Here is a 16,171-nt window from a genome sequence, read left to right on the forward strand (position 1 = left end):
TAGTTAGACGTGAAAGATAACCTTCAATAATGTCTGCCATTTAATTTATAGGTATATTTATTAATTGATTCGGAAGGATATTTCACTGAGTCAGCGCGTTGTTTTAAATTATTGAACGTAGGTCCCGTAGGTGACTCGGAGAAGCGAAACTTGCGCAAGTATGGGAAGCTGTATGTTGGATTGCCGTTTATCACAACGTCAGGCGCAAATTCAAAATCTAAGGCTCAAGTTACAAATCAATAGGTATTTATAATCCTATTGTTTAGTTCTAACACACTTTTAGCTTCTCCGAGATAACTAATGTGTAGATCTAATGTGACGTGTATATGTGTGTACAACATTCGAAAAATAGGTGACTATCCTAATTTATCGAGTTTATAATGCAAAAAAAAAAAACTACGTCCGATCTATGTGCAATTAATCGAACAGTTGGCGTTATTATTAATCTTCAATCATAATCACATTCTGAGGGATAAGTTGTCAAAGCAAGCGCAATTGTGTGGTTTAGAAGAAGCGATAACTGGTTGCGATAACCGAGAGTGTAATACACGGTTTTTTGCAAAAATCGAGATTGCGATAGCCGAGGTCCCACTGTAATACTACATGCATTATTTCAAGTCGCATCAAAGTACGCTGTAAGGAAAGAATTGACGAATTTACCGCGTTTAACGAAAGAGAACTGGAATTTGTGAGCAGCTGAAAGTTTTTTCCTCACATAGCCGCATCGATTCTGCGTTTAGCAGAAACACGATTTTCTCGAAAATGAGTCCAGAGCTAGACCGCCAAACGTCTTCGTATATATGGAGTGAATGCTAGGAGTCCTTGAATAGTTGAATAATACCTTTACGCGAGTAACTGGCAAATGAAAAATAAACTTGTTTAGACTTCAGAAATTGCTGAATCACTTCTACAACTAATTGCATGGTAACTGAACATTTCTTCTGAAAGAAGATGCTTCAGAATCACGTTTCTCCACAAACTTTTAAGCCTTTTATATTAAGTCAGAATTTTACAAGAATTAAAAGTCACATTGTTGGATATAATTATATACCTTATAGACTTCATGGTATTTTCAAAAGCTTATTTGATAAATGAAATCCGATTAACCTTTTATATGGAACATAAGCATTATTGCAATCGTACCATTGACTCGAAAGTAAATGTACCCATTTGTCAGAAAATATTTGAACTGCAGTAGGTAGATAGGGATTTCTTTTTATGTTTGTCGTATTACAAAACACGTTATGATAAACTGAAATAGGAAATGTGATATATACATATACTCCCTACATATCTATAAAGCGTATCATTTACCGAGATAACAAATATGCTTTTATGTCTGCTGTGAATGTATAATTGTGAAAAGTGTTGACTATTTCTTCAAAGCTGGGTATCAGGTGCGATAATATGTTGCCACTCCAGTGGGTATGATTCTAACAAAGCTCGATATCGGCGAAAATCACCCTAAAATATATTCCCACAATATTGACCTTGACCCTGATATTTGAGAACCAAATAGGTAAAAACTTTATATCATGAAAAAAATTCAATTATATCAGACATTTTTTTCAATTTTCTTCTTACAAGCGGAGGGCTACATATCTGAATATTGTCACCACAGTTCGTCGGTAATCGGCACTGTTCGGCACTGTCCGGCACTCTTCGGTGATTTCCGGCACTTTCCGGCGGGCCGTCTCACGGTCCTGGATTAGTCTACTTCATAGTTCATCAGTCTAACAAGTGGATTCCGTGAAAGAACGTGATGACTCTCGTACTAACTGTGCTGCTAACGGCAGTGTATGCCGTAGTTTTCGTAAAAATAGTTAAATGGCTTTACAAATATTATGCGTTTGCTAAAATCATTGACAAAATACCTGGACCCAAAGCCTACCCTTTAATCGGGAACACGCTTAGTTTTAGAAAAGTTAAACACGAAGGTAAGAATCCCGCGCGCAACCGCAACTAGACAACAAATTTGTTTCAATTCAATAAATTGGAGTAATCTAATATGGTCTTATATGCCAGAAATATTAAAATTTCTGTATATCAAATTTCATTCGGCACATGAATGCGCTCACATAAACAATTATTTGTCTGGAAATCATCACAAATTTTACACTTGACGTTCCAGTGGTATAACGTGACAACGGGTTGTCTAGTCGAATTGCCTTATACGTAGCATTTCAGAGGACATTCGTAAATATGAAGTATACTGCATGTCATCTTCAAGTCCAGTTTTTTTAGGATCTATAGCCATTCAAAAATAGCCGGCATTTTGTCTATTTTTGCCAACAATGCGTCGACTTTTTTTTAATTGGACAAATCGTCGACTTTTTGTAGTCGAATGACGGTCAACCTCTGTCCCACGTGGGTTGGGGCTCGTTACTCAGTATCGTAGCTGAAAGAGCTCGTTACTCACTATCATACCTGAAAGAGCTTGTTAGTCACTATCGTACCTGTAATATCATACATTTTTGCCAGGCGTCAAAAGTCCACCTTCTGCGAAAGGACTAACAGGTGAAATAATATGAACGTCGCGGTCACATCATATCTCAAATACATTTATTCTTCTTCTCGCTCTATACATGATTTTAATTATATTTATTTATCATCTAATCGCTCCATTCGGTGTCGATGTCGCTGGTGCTGATCGGCGTTAACATTGAAAACTAAAGGTGGTAACTCGTCTATCATTCGTTCTGCAATTTCATCAACCTCTTAGAAAGTGTGATTATTAATAGATTTCTTTGAGAAACCATACAGATTACGTTTACAGATCGCTATGAATGGGTACGTGAAATGTGTAAGCAGTATGATGAAGGAATATTTCGTACTTGGCTTGGAACTATGACCAGCGTTCATTTCACTTCGCCAGAAACTGTCAGCGTACGTGAGATCTTAGTATCTAGTAATCCCATTGTCTGGCATTGCTCTGATGAACTTTCGTTTTTCCCTTGATAACCTAGACCGTCTTGGCTAGTAGGACGCTAATTACCAAATCGCCCATATACGATTTCATTCACCCGTGGCTGGGTACAGGACTACTAACTTCTACGGGTAAGTTGCATAACGAGGTAATTACTCAACGATAATGTCATTAAAATATCCTGCTCAAATCGAGACTTCAGAGATTTAAAAATATGCAGTGACGGTGCTGGAAAACAATGTTATATGTATGGTTATTATTTATTATGCAGGAGATCAGTGGCATCAGCAGAGAAAATTAATCACGCCAACCTTCCATTTCAATATACTGGAAGAATATTCTGTAGTAATGTTTGAAAAGGCGGAAATTTTGAAGGAATGCATCGAATCAGAACTCAAAAATAATCCAAATAAACCAATCGAGATGTTTGATTTTCTAACAAGATGTGCACTGGATATAATCTGTGGTGAGAAATGTTCATATCCCCATCATACATATATTATGCGAAATCAATGAATACAATCTCGTGAAATAACACTTGCGAGATTAAACTTTTACGAGAACCTGTGCGAATAGTAGTCACATCGATAACCGAATTAAATATTAAACCTATCCGAATAATTCAATTAGTTCGTATGTATGTTATATATATTGCATATAGTATATTATATACATATTTGAATAGTAATGACAATTTTTGAAAAATCAAGTCTAACATCATTATTTGATTCGTGTCGAATCATTGGTGATTTCGAATTATTCGCGCACCTCTGCTTTCATTTAATACAATCTATCAAAAGTTTTCGTGTAACTACTATATCACTGCGTATTCGATAAGGACATTAGGATTTTCAAGATGGACTCCGTTTGAAACTAATTACGTTCTGCGAATTCTCTGACTGATTTTAGAAGCAGCAATGGGAGTCAACATCAAAGCTCAAACAGACCGGGATGCTGAGTATTCCACAGCTTTGCATAGGTATTTTTTTTGAGTGAAGATGTGTCATATCATCGGCATATTAAATCTCAATTGCACAGTGCACTGCTATATCCGTATAAAGTATTGTTTGAAAAAATAACCTACTCAAGTTGACTAATAAGTAGTAGGATTATGTATTTGTCTGAATATCGTAAATCAATGTGGTGGTACTGATTTAATTAACATAACTTTCACTCAGCTAATTGGAATACACTCCGTTTTAATAAAATTTATATTGTACTCATAGAATTACCACCCAAGCTGTTAAGAGAATTTTCCGACCTTTGCTACACTATGACTGGTTGTACTATCACACTCAGCGTGGAAAAGAATTCAAACGTACTATTGAAACAGCACACAAATTTACAAAACAGGTGAGAGAAAACGACCTTATGCTAACCGCAACTACGACGTAGTGTGTAACATATCTACAAATATTTCACTGCATGGTGCTGACCAACGTTTGTGTTTCTACATTTGTAGGTAATAAGTGAAAAAAGACTTGCCCGACAAAATCGACAGCAAGACAACGCTGATGAAAATAGCGAGTGCGGTAAGTTGAATCAAAAACTTTTAAAAATCTGAATGTATGTATAATGCATCGGATCACAGCCACGAAAATTTTTTTGTTTCCAACACTAGAGCGGAAAATTCAAGTTTCGAGGCCTGTGGAGCGTGTGCAAGGTACTCCATTTCCGAATGGTGCGGTGAAATAACGTCGGCGCATACGCACAACTGAAATGCTCGTTTTTCCACACTAGGGTTTTCTTTGGTGCAGATGCATTTCAAAACATCTGAATTTTACGCGCTGTCAGTCTCATTTTTATTTCTTCTTGAATCAAATTTTCGCAGGTGTTACGAAAAATATCTTGCGTCACACGTGCGAATGGGCGATAACTGACTCGTGTGATTACTGATACCTAGAAACTTTACACTAGTTGAAAATCGCCCACTTTTCGCACTTGTAACACAACATACTGTTCCTCGTTCCTGATACTATTACATTTACACACGAGTAAAATGTGTAAAACTTTTGTTTTTAGAAAAACCAAAACGGCAAGCATTTTTAGACCACTTATTAGATGCGTGTGACCGTGAAAAGATGCCTCTCACGGACGAGGAGTTAAGAGAACAAGTAGACACCTTTCTGTTTGCGGTAAATATGACTGAAGATGTCAGAACTAATTCGTAATGGCAGATAAAACTGCACTCCACGTGTATACCTGCACGAAACAATAGTAACTTTGAAAACATGCAAGTTTTATTGATACAAGAAAGCAATTAAACTCAACTTTTTTAATATTATAGGGTCACGACACGTCATCTGCCAGTATGAGCTGGGCTCTTTTCTGCATCGGCAATAATCCGGACGTCGAAGAGAAAATCCACGAGGAACATCTGCGTATCTTTGGGGAATCGAGAGAACCGGCAACGCTTCGCCAAATTAATGAACTTAAATATCTTGAAAGAGTGATAAAAGAAACCCTGAGGCTGTTTCCATCTGCACCGTCAGTGGGACGAAAAGTAACCGAAGACTTGGAAATTGGTGAGTCATTGTTACTTGTTTACCCTAATAGATCACTGGGGGTGAATTTTACAACAAAGATTTTTCAAACTCCTCGTAGAGTGCCTTAGTCGTGAAAATGAGCCTCTTGGCGCCATTCTTCATGCGAAATAAGGCCCTTTTCGACATTTTTGGCACTTTCTTTTTTGGGAATGTTATACAATATTTAAACAATCAATTTTGATTAACCAAAATATCACGTGTGGAATGAATTTCACCCTGTGTGACCATTATACCATCTACTGAAATGTGATCTATTAAGGTTAATATAGATATGATTGCAAAAAAGCTGCTACAGTAAGGACATCTAATACATATGAGGTTTTTCCCCATTGAATCTCCACGATTAGCTGGATATAAAATCCCAAAGAACGCCATCGCTAGTGTTCAAATACACTACATTCATCGGAATCCGAAACATTGGCCAAATCCGGATAGATTCGATCCGGACAGATTTTTACCGGAAAATTCTCAAGGACGACATCCGTACGCGTACATACCCTTCAGTGCCGGACCGAGAAACTGTATTGGACAAAAGTTCTCTCTCTTGGAACAAAAGATTGTATTAACTGCGATATTAAGAGAGTGGAAAGTCAAGAGCGCTCTGAAATATGAGGAGGCGAAGTGCTATAATGATTTCATTCTAAGGCCACAACAAGGAATCAAGATTTACTTAACTCACAAATAGCAATCTGAAGTTCTACCATGAATTTAAATCTGATGTATTACACATTGTCGTGTTGTAAATGTAAAAAAAAAGTAGAATTAACCCCTCGAAAGTACCTCTGGTGCACAAACCTTGCGTCAAGTACATTGAAATAGAAACTAACAACAAAAATTCACTTTGCAACTGAAACGCCACATATCACTCAAATGACGATTTACATTCAAATAAATACCAGCAACAATACCCTTGCCTACAAAAAATTTTGAAATCAAACTCCTTGCCTGCCTTAACGTTTAGCATCGTTAATATTATATATTTCTAATAAATTTTAGATTAGAGCTCCCGGTGTCAGGGAAACACCTGGCCGACGAGGTAAACCAAATACAAGGACGGATTAGTTAATTGCTTGTGATGTCGATGATGTGTATCCAAATGCATGATTGCCTGCATTTCATATTTATTCAGATTATAATATTTCTTTGGACATAGTATTCTTACGATCTATTCTAATTTTTAGTATTATCATTGAAATCAATTCGGTCACTACTATCGCCATGATGCAGCCGAAATTCTTGCGTGTCAGAATTAATCCACGGAATTCTTCCCTGACCGATTGGGCCTTTAGGAATTCGGAAAAGATGTCTAGAACGTGGTGGGACCAACAGCTATAAAGAAACAAAGAGAACGCAGAAAAAAATTTGTGTTACGGCTTTCACTTTGGACCCACTGCTCGCAGCGATTTTAAACTATGTGCAATCGATTCGTTTTGCTAAATTACGTCGATACACTCTGTAGAAAAGTCAGTGGTATCGTTATTTAGGATCAGAAAAGTTTCCACTAACAAAATCCTTAGGGATTAGCCTCCTATATCCTGCAATTTTTTGGCCAGAAATATTTTGACTCAAAATCGATTAAATTTACCCCATATATGTCGATTAGATTCAAAGGAGAGCAGAAACGGCCTACAAAATATCGTAGGAGGATCAGCTAAAGAAATAGTTTCTGTTTAAGGAGTGTAAGTTTTGACCTGCTGTAGACTATGAGTCATCAATACCTATCGAGGAATGACATCGATATAGGGTATAAATATATTCATAAAATACATTCTATTACTATTCAAAAGTGTACATTTTTTTACTAAAAATTTCAAAACGGGAAGCCTTGCTTTTTGTGCGAATTTTAGAGGCAACAAGTTGTCCGCGAAGAATCGATAAAAAAAAAACCTTATTGGACGAGCTAGACGGTAAGAAAGCCGGAGAAAACGTCTAGGACATCGTAGAACGTGCAACTGAGAACGTACAAGAAAAATACGGAGAATTTTTTCGTGTTTCAGCTATGTATCTTGATCGGTTACTTGCAACGACTCTAGACTCCGCGCGACTGATTCCTCTTGTGAAATTACGTCGATGAGTCGCATCGAAGAAAGTCGCTAGCATTTCTCGAAGTCGTCAAAATTTTAAGAAAAGCCTTATTTTTTTTTAAAGCTACAAATCTTTTGTCTCAGAATCGATTTGTATGACCCTACCTTCACCAATTGGACCCCCAGGAACGCAAAAAACACACCAAAAAGAGCTTTGGACCAACTGAGGAGATATTACGAAAGAAATACAGACAAATCAATTCATTTATTAATTTAGGCAACTACAGGTTACATCATATAGTATTTATATAGCAATATAAAATATCAATACCTGCGCGCAGGCCTCAGCTCCGGCTCTGCTGAGTAACTACAATAGTAACTATCACATATTATACTTTTATATTGTACCTAAGGTTTTGTACATTGCACTTCTTCTTCCTTGTGTAACAGGCAGATTTCTTATGTAATGTTCAATAATTCTTTTAAATTTTTTGTTGTTTTCCACCTAAATACTATTTGGCAAATTGCTGTATGTACACTGACACCAGAACACTTGTACTACAATTACGGTGTATTGAATAAACTGGAACTGAAACTTTGAATCTATGAGTTTTTGATTTATCTTCCCCTTCTCTGTAAAAGGCTGGTGAAACTTTGGTCTTTTCGGCCGTAAATCTTAATCAATTACTCACAGCGTTCGTGGACTGCAAGCGATCAATTACTCTCGATAAGGTAGGTCGATAAGGGATGTCAGAGAGATAAATTCCAGAATTTTTAGGATTCCTGTGAAACTGTCGCCAGACGTCCACAGGGATTAACCTAGACTTACTTGTTTTCAGTCGACAAATCTTTTTAAGTTGGCTTTACCGTTTTTTTGGAGAGTGAATCTTGAATCTGAAGATCGATTCGTGTGAAACTTTTGAGATTAATAATACCCACGGAAATGCAAGTAATGCTGCAATAAGTGCGTGGGACAAACGGCAGAGAAACTGAAAGGGCAAGACCGGCAGCAGAAAAATGACGAACCGACAGCTTCCTTCTTTTGGCTGTAACTTTTAATCCGTTGCTCGCAGCGTATTCGGACTGCGCTCAATCGATTTCTCTCGCAAAATAACGTCGAAATAGTGCCCTAAAGAATTAATCGCAGCACTTTTCAAAGTCGTCGAAATTTTCGACAAAAATCCAAAGGGGTTAGCCTTACTTTTTTTGCGATTTTTTGAGTCGAAAATTTCTGGTCTCCGAATTGATTCGTATGACCGTTTCTTGGCCAATTGGGACCCCAGGAACTCAAAAAACACATCAAAAAAAGCGTAGGACCAACGGCAGAGAAATGACGATGAAAATCTGCAGTTTTTAGGCTGTAACTTTTGATCCGTTGCTCGCAGCGTATTGGGACTGCGCTCAATCGATTTCTCTCGCAAAATTACGTCGGAATAGTGCCCTAAAGAATTAATTGCAGCACTTTTCAAAGTCGTCGAAATTTTCGCCAAAAATCCAAAGGGGTTAGCCTTACTTTTTTTGCGATTTTTTGAGCCGAAAATTTCTGGTCTCCGAATTGATTCGTATGACCGTTTCTTGGCTAATTGGGACCCCAGGAACTCAAAAAACACATCAAAAAAAGCGTAGGACCAACGGCAGAGAAATGACGATGAAAATCTGCAGTTTTTAGGCTGTAACTTTTGATCCGTTGCTCGCAGCGTATTGGGACTGCGCTCAATCGATTTCTCTCGCAAAATTACGTCGGAATAGTGCCCTAAAGAATTATTTGCAGCACTTTTCAAAGTCGTCGAAATTTTCGCCAAAAATCCAAAGGGGTTAGCCTTACTTTTTTTGCGATTTTTTGAGCCGAAAATTTCTGGTCTCCGAATTGATTCGTATGACCGTTTCTTGGCTAATTGGGACCCCAGGAACTCAAAAAACACATCAAAAAAAGCGTAGGACCAACGGCAGAGAAATGACGATGAAAATCTGCAGTTTTTAGGCTGTAACTTTTGATCCGTTGCTCGCAGCGTATTGGGACTGCGCTCAATCGATTTCTCTCGCAAAATTACGTCGGAATAGTGCCCTAAAGAATTAATTGCAGCACTTTTCAAAGTCGTCGAAATTTTCGCCAAAAATCCAAAGGGGTTAGCCTTACTTTTTTTGCGATTTTTTGAGCCGAAAATTTCTGGTCTCCGAATTGATTCGTATGACCGTTTCTTGGCTAATTGGGACCCCAGGAACTCAAAAAACACATCAAAAAAAGCGTAGGACCAACGGCAGAGAAATGAGGATGAAAATCTGCAGTTTTTTGGCTGTAACTTTTGATCCGTTGCTCGCAGCGTATTGGGACTGCGCTCAATCGATTTCTCTCGCAAAATTACGTCGGAATAGTGCCCTAAAGGATTAATTGCAGCACTTTTCAAAGTCGTCGAAATTTTCGCCAAAAATCCAAAGGGGTTAGCCTTACTTTTTTTGCGATTTTTTGAGCCGAAAATTTCTGGTCTCCGAATTGATTCGTATGACCGTTTCTTGGCTAATTGGGACCCCAGGAACTCAAAAAACACATCAAAAAAAGCGTAGGACCAACGGCAGAGAAATGACGATGAAAATCTGCAGTTTTTAGGCTGTAACTTTTGATCCGTTGCTCGCAGCGTATTGGGACTGCGCTCAATCGATTTCTCTCGCAAAATTACGTCGGAATAGTGCCCTAAAGAATTAATTGCAGCACTTTTCAAAGTCGTCGAAATTTTCGCCAAAAATCCAAAGGGGTTAGCCTTACTTTTTTTGCGATTTTTTGAGCCGAAAATTTCTGGTCTCCGAATTGATTCGTATGACCGTTTCTTGGCTAATTGGGACCCCAGGAACTCAAAAAACACATCAAAAAAAGCGTAGGACCAACGGCAGAGAAATGAGGATGAAAATCTGCAGTGTTTTGGCTGTAACTTTTGATCCGTTGCTCGCAGCGTATTGGGACTGCGCTCAATCGATTTCTCTCGCAAAATTACGTCGGAATAGTGCCCTAAAGAATTATTTGCAGCACTTTTCAAAGTCGTCGAAATTTTCGCCAAAAATCCAAAGGGGTTAGCCTTACTTTTTTTGCGATTTTTTGAGCCGAAAATTTCTGGTCTCCGAATTGATTCGTATGACCGTTTCTTGGCTAATTGGGACCCCAGGAACTCAAAAAACACATCAAAAAAAGCGTAGGACCAACGGCAGAGAAATGACGATGAAAATCTGCAGTTTTTAGGCTGTAACTTTTGATCCGTTGCTCGCAGCGTATTGGGACTGCGCTCAATCGATTTCTCTCGCGAAATTACGTCGGAATAGTGCCCTAAAGAATTAATTGCAGCACTTTTCAAAGTCGTCGAAATTTTCGCCAAAAATCCAAAGGGGTTAGCCTTACTTTTTTTGCGATTTTTTGAGCCGAAAATTTCTGGTCTCCGAATTGATTCGTATGACCGTTTCTTGGCTAATTGGGACCCCAGGAACTCAAAAAACACATCAAAAAAAGCGTAGGACCAACGGCAGAGAAATGACGATGAAAATCTGCAGTTTTTACGCTGTAACTTTTGATCCGTTGCTCGCAGCGTATTGGGACTGCGCTCAATCGATTTCTCTCGCAAAATTACGTCGGAATAGTGCCCTAAAGAATTAATTGCAGCACTTTTCAAAGTCGTCGAAATTTTCGCCAAAAATCCAAAGGGGTTAGCCTTACTTTTTTTGCGATTTTTTGAGCCGGAAATTTCTGGTCTCCGAATTGATTCGTATGACCGTTTCTTGGCTAATTGGGACCCCAGGAACTCAAAAAACACATCAAAAAAAGCGTAGGACCAACGGCAGAGAAATGACGATGAAAATCTGCAGTTTTCAGGCTGTAACTTTTGATCCGTTGCTCGCAGCGTATTGGGACTGCGCTCAATCGATTTCTGTCGCAAAATTACGTCGGAATAGTGCCCTAAAGAATTAATTGCAGCACTTTTCAAAGTCGTCGAAATTTTCGCCAAAAATCCAAAGGGGTTAGCCTTACTTTTTTTGCGATTTTTTGAGCCGGAAATTTCTGGTCTCCGAATTGATTCGTATGACCGTTTCTTGGCTAATTGGGACCCCAGGAACTCAAAAAACACATCAAAAAAAGCGTAGGACCAACGGCAGAGAAATGACGATGAAAATCTGCAGTTTTCAGGCTGTAACTTTTGATCCGTTGCTCGCAGCGTATTGGGACTGCGCTCAATCGATTTCTGTCGCAAAATTACGTCGGAATAGTGCCCTAAAGAATTAATTGCAGCACTTTTCAAAGTCGTCGAAATTTTCGCCAAAAATCCAAAGGGGTTAGCCTTACTTTTTTGCGATTTTTTGAGCCGAAAATTTCTGGTCTCCGAATTGATTCGTATGACCGTTTCTTGGCTAATTGGGACCCCAGGAACTCAAAAAACACATCAAAAAAAGCGTAGGACCAACGGCAGAGAAATGACGATGAAAATCTGCAGTTTTTAGGCTGTAACTTTTGATCCGTTGCTCGCAGCGTATTGGGACTGCGCTCAATCGATTTCTCTCGCAAAATTACGTCGGAATAGTGCCCTCAAGAATTAATTGCAGCACTTTTCAAAGTCGTCGAAATTTTCGCCAAAAATCCAAAGGGGTTAGCCTTACTTTTTTTGCGATTTTTTGAGCCGAAAATTTCTGGTCTCCGAATTGATTCGTATGACCGTTTCTTGGCTAATTGGGACCCCAGGAACTCAAAAAACACATCAAAAAAAGCGTAGGACCAACGGCAGAGAAATGACGATGAAAATCTGCAGTTTTTAAGCTGTAACTTTTGATCCGTTGCTCGCAGCGTATTGGGACTGCGCTCAATCGATTTCTCTCGCAAAATTACGTCGGAATAGTGCCCTAAAGAATTAATTGCAGCACTTTTCAAAGTCGTCGAAATTTTCGCCAAAAATCCAAAGGGGTTAGCCTTACTTTTTTTGCGATTTTTTGAGCCGAAAATTTCTGGTCTCCGAATTGATTCGTATGACCGTTTCTTGGCTAATTGGGACCCCAGGAACTCAAAAAACACATCAAAAAAAGCGTAGGACCAACGGCAGAGAAATGAGGATGAAAATCTGCAGTTTTTTGGCTGTAACTTTTGATCCGTTGCTCGCAGCGTATTGGGACTGCGCTCAATCGATTTCTCTCGCAAAATTACGTCGGAATAGTGCCCTCAAGAATTAATTGCAGCACTTTTCAAAGTCGTCGAAATTTTCGCCAAAAATCCAAAGGGGTTAGCCTTACTTTTTTTGCGATTTTTTGAGCCGAAAATTTCTGGTCTCCGAATTGATTCGTATGACCGTTTCTTGGCTAATTGGGACCCCAGGAACTCAAAAAACACACCAAAAAAAGCGTAGGACCAACGGCAGAGAAATGACGATGAAAATCTGCAGTTTTTAGGCTGTAACTTTTGATCCGTTGCTCGCAGCGTATTGGGACTGCGCTCAATCGATTTCTCTCGCAAAATTACGTCGGAATAGTGCCCTAAAGGATTAATTGCAGCACTTTTCAAAGTCGTCGAAATTTTCGCCAAAAATCCAAAGGGGTTAGCCTTACTTTTTTTGCGATTTTTTGAGCCGAAAATTTCTGGTCTCCGAATTGATTCGTATGACCGTTTCTTGGCTAATTGGGACCCCAGGAACTCAAAAAACACATCAAAAAAAGCGTAGGACCAACGGCAGAGAAATGACGATGAAAATCTGCAGTTTTTAGGCTGTAACTTTTGATCCGTTGCTCGCAGCGTATTGGGACTGCGCTCAATCGATTTCTCTCGCAAAATTACGTCGGAATAGTGCCCTAAAGAATTAATTGCAGCACTTTTCAAAGTCGTCGAAATTTTCGCCAAAAATCCAAAGGGGTTAGCCTTACTTTTTTTGCGATTTTTTGAGCCGAAAATTTCTGGTCTCCGAATTGATTCGTATGACCGTTTCTTGGCTAATTGGGACCCCAGGAACTCAAAAAACACATCAAAAAAAGCGTAGGACCAACGGCAGAGAAATGAGGATGAAAATCTGCAGTTTTTTGGCTGTAACTTTTGATCCGTTGCTCGCAGCGTATTGGGACTGCGCTCAATCGATTTCTCTCGCAAAATTACGTCGGAATAGTGCCCTAAAGAATTATTTGCAGCACTTTTCAAAGTCGTCGAAATTTTCGCCAAAAATCCAAAGGGGTTAGCCTTACTTTTTTTGCGATTTTTTGAGCCGAAAATTTCTGGTCTCCGAATTGATTCGTATGACCGTTTCTTGGCTAATTGGGACCCCAGGAACTCAAAAAACACATCAAAAAAAGCGTAGGACCAACGGCAGAGAAATGACGATGAAAATCTGCAGTTTTTAGGCTGTAACTTTTGATCCGTTGCTCGCAGCGTATTGGGACTGCGCTCAATCGATTTCTCTCGCGAAATTACGTCGAAATAGTGCCCTAAAGAATTAATTGCAGCACTTTTCAAAGTCGTCGAAATTTTCGCCAAAAATCCAAAGGGGTTAGCCTTACTTTTTTTGCGATTTTTTGAGCCGAAAATTTCTGGTCTCCGAATTGATTCGTATGACCGTTTCTTGGCTAATTGGGACCCCAGGAACTCAAAAAACACATCAAAAAAAGCGTAGGACCAACGGCAGAGAAATGACGATGAAAATCTGCAGTTTTTACGCTGTAACTTTTGATCCGTTGCTCGCAGCGTATTGGGACTGCGCTCAATCGATTTCTCTCGCAAAATTACGTCGGAATAGTGCCCTAAAGAATTAATTGCAGCACTTTTCAAAGTCGTCGAAATTTTCGCCAAAAATCCAAAGGGGTTAGCCTTACTTTTTTTGCGATTTTTTGAGCCGGAAATTTCTGGTCTCCGAATTGATTCGTATGACCGTTTCTTGGCTAATTGGGACCCCAGGAACTCAAAAAACACATCAAAAAAAGCGTAGGACCAACGGCAGAGAAATGACGATGAAAATCTGCAGTTTTCAGGCTGTAACTTTTGATCCGTTGCTCGCAGCGTATTGGGACTGCGCTCAATCGATTTCTGTCGCAAAATTACGTCGGAATAGTGCCCTAAAGAATTAATTGCAGCACTTTTCAAAGTCGTCGAAATTTTCGCCAAAAATCCAAAGGGGTTAGCCTTACTTTTTTTGCGATTTTTTGAGCCGGAAATTTCTGGTCTCCGAATTGATTCGTATGACCGTTTCTTGGCTAATTGGGACCCCAGGAACTCAAAAAACACATTAAAAAAAGCGTAGGACCAACGGCAGAGAAATGACGATGAAAATCTGCAGTTTTCAGGCTGTAACTTTTGATCCGTTGCTCGCAGCGTATTGGGACTGCGCTCAATCGATTTCTGTCGCAAAATTACGTCGGAATAGTGCCCTAAAGAATTAATTGCAGCACTTTTCAAAGTCGTCGAAATTTTCGCCAAAAATCCAAAGGGGTTAGCCTTACTTTTTTTGCGATTTTTTGAGCCGAAAATTTCTGGTCTCCGAATTGATTCGTATGACCGTTTCTTGGCTAATTGGGACCCCAGGAACTCAAAAAACACATCAAAAAAAGCGTAGGACCAACGGCAGAGAAATGACGATGAAAATCTGCAGTTTTTAGGCTGTAACTTTTGATCCGTTGCTCGCAGCGTATTGGGACTGCGCTCAATCGATTTCTCTCGCAAAATTACGTCGGAATAGTGCCCTCAAGAATTAATTGCAGCACTTTTCAAAGTCGTCGAAATTTTCGCCAAAAATCCACAGGGGTTAGCCTTACTTTTTTTGCGATTTTTTGAGCCGAAAATTTCTGGTCTCCGAATTGATTCGTATGACCGTTTCTTGGCTAATTGGGACCCCAGGAACTCAAAAAACACATCAAAAAAAGCGTAGGACCAACGGCAGAGAAATGACGATGAAAATCTGCAGTTTTTAGGCTGTAACTTTTGATCCGTTGCTCGCAGCGTATTGGGACTGCGCTCAATCGATTTCTCTCGCAAAATTACGTCGGAATAGTGCCCTAAAGAATTAATTGCAGCACTTTTCAAAGTCGTCGAAATTTTCGCCAAAAATCCAAAGGGGTTAGCCTTACTTTTTTTGCGATTTTTTGAGCCGAAAATTTCTGGTCTCCGAATTGATTCGTATGACCGTTTCTTGGCTAATTGGGACCCCAGGAACTCAAAAAACACATCAAAAAAAGCGTAGGACCAACGGCAGAGAAATGACGATGAAAATCTGCAGTTTTTAGGCTGTAACTTTTGATCCGTTGGTCGCAGCGTATTGGGACTGCGCTCAATCGATTTCTCTCGCAAAATTACGTCGGAATAGTGCCCTCAAGAATTAATTGCAGCACTTTTCAAAGTCGTCGAAATTTTCGCCAAAAATCCAAAGGGGTTAGCCTTACTTTTTTTGCGATTTTTTGAGCCGAAAATTTCTGGTCTCCGAATTGATTCGTATGACCGTTTCTTGGCTAATTGGGACCCCAGGAACTCAAAAAACACATCAAAAAAAGCGTAGGACCAACGGCAGAGAAATGAGGATGAAAATCTGCAGTTTTTTGGCTGTAACTTTTGATCCGTTGCTCGCAGCGTATTGGGACTGCGCTCAATCGATTTCTCTCGCAAAATTACGTCGGAATAGTGCCCTCAAGAATTAATTGCAGCACTTTTCAAAGTCGTCGAAATTTTCGCCAAAAATCCAAAG

At 39.3% G+C, this 16,171-nt stretch overlaps 1 protein-coding gene across 3 annotated transcripts; it reads left to right on the forward strand.

Annotated features, from left to right (window-relative positions):
• The first annotated feature begins 1,686 nt into the window (after positions 1–1,686).
• On the forward strand, positions 1,687–8,459 carry LOC124412988 (cytochrome P450 4C1-like). Of its 3 annotated transcripts, XM_046893255.1 has the most exons (11): positions 1,687–1,937; positions 2,777–2,886; positions 2,967–3,057; positions 3,198–3,392; positions 3,836–3,905; positions 4,153–4,279; positions 4,389–4,458; positions 4,949–5,061; positions 5,214–5,451; positions 5,820–6,176; positions 8,438–8,459. In XM_046893255.1, exons 1-10 carry the CDS (start codon positions 1,763–1,765, stop codon positions 6,155–6,157), a joined length of 1,527 nt encoding a protein of 508 aa, XP_046749211.1. In that variant the 5' UTR covers positions 1,687–1,762; the 3' UTR covers positions 6,158–6,176; positions 8,438–8,459. The 3 variants fall into 3 exon arrangements, with proteins under 3 accessions (XP_046749211.1, XP_046749210.1, XP_046749212.1); XM_046893254.1 differs by lacking the exon at positions 8,438–8,459 and having other exon boundaries at positions 5,820–6,387; XM_046893256.1 differs by lacking the exon at positions 8,438–8,459 and having other exon boundaries at positions 4,389–4,449; positions 5,820–6,387.
• Positions 8,460–16,171: the final 7,712 nt, after the last annotated feature.

This window comes from Diprion similis, chromosome 12 (genome assembly GCF_021155765.1).
Source record: "Diprion similis isolate iyDipSimi1 chromosome 12, iyDipSimi1.1, whole genome shotgun sequence".
Lineage (NCBI taxonomy): Eukaryota > Metazoa > Arthropoda > Insecta > Hymenoptera > Diprionidae > Diprion > Diprion similis.

Excerpts from the sequence above, each read along its gene's own strand:
- LOC124412988 (XM_046893255.1), top strand. The coding sequence starts at position 1,763 with ATGACTCTCGTACTAACTGTGCTGCTAACGGCAGTGTATGCCGTAGTT. Across the intron at positions 3,393-3,835 it reads TGCACTGGATATAATCTGTG|AAGCAGCAATGGGAGTCAAC; the intron begins GTGAGAAATGTT and ends GACTGATTTTAG. Across the intron at positions 3,906-4,152 it reads TATTCCACAGCTTTGCATAG|AATTACCACCCAAGCTGTTA; the intron begins GTATTTTTTTTG and ends TTGTACTCATAG.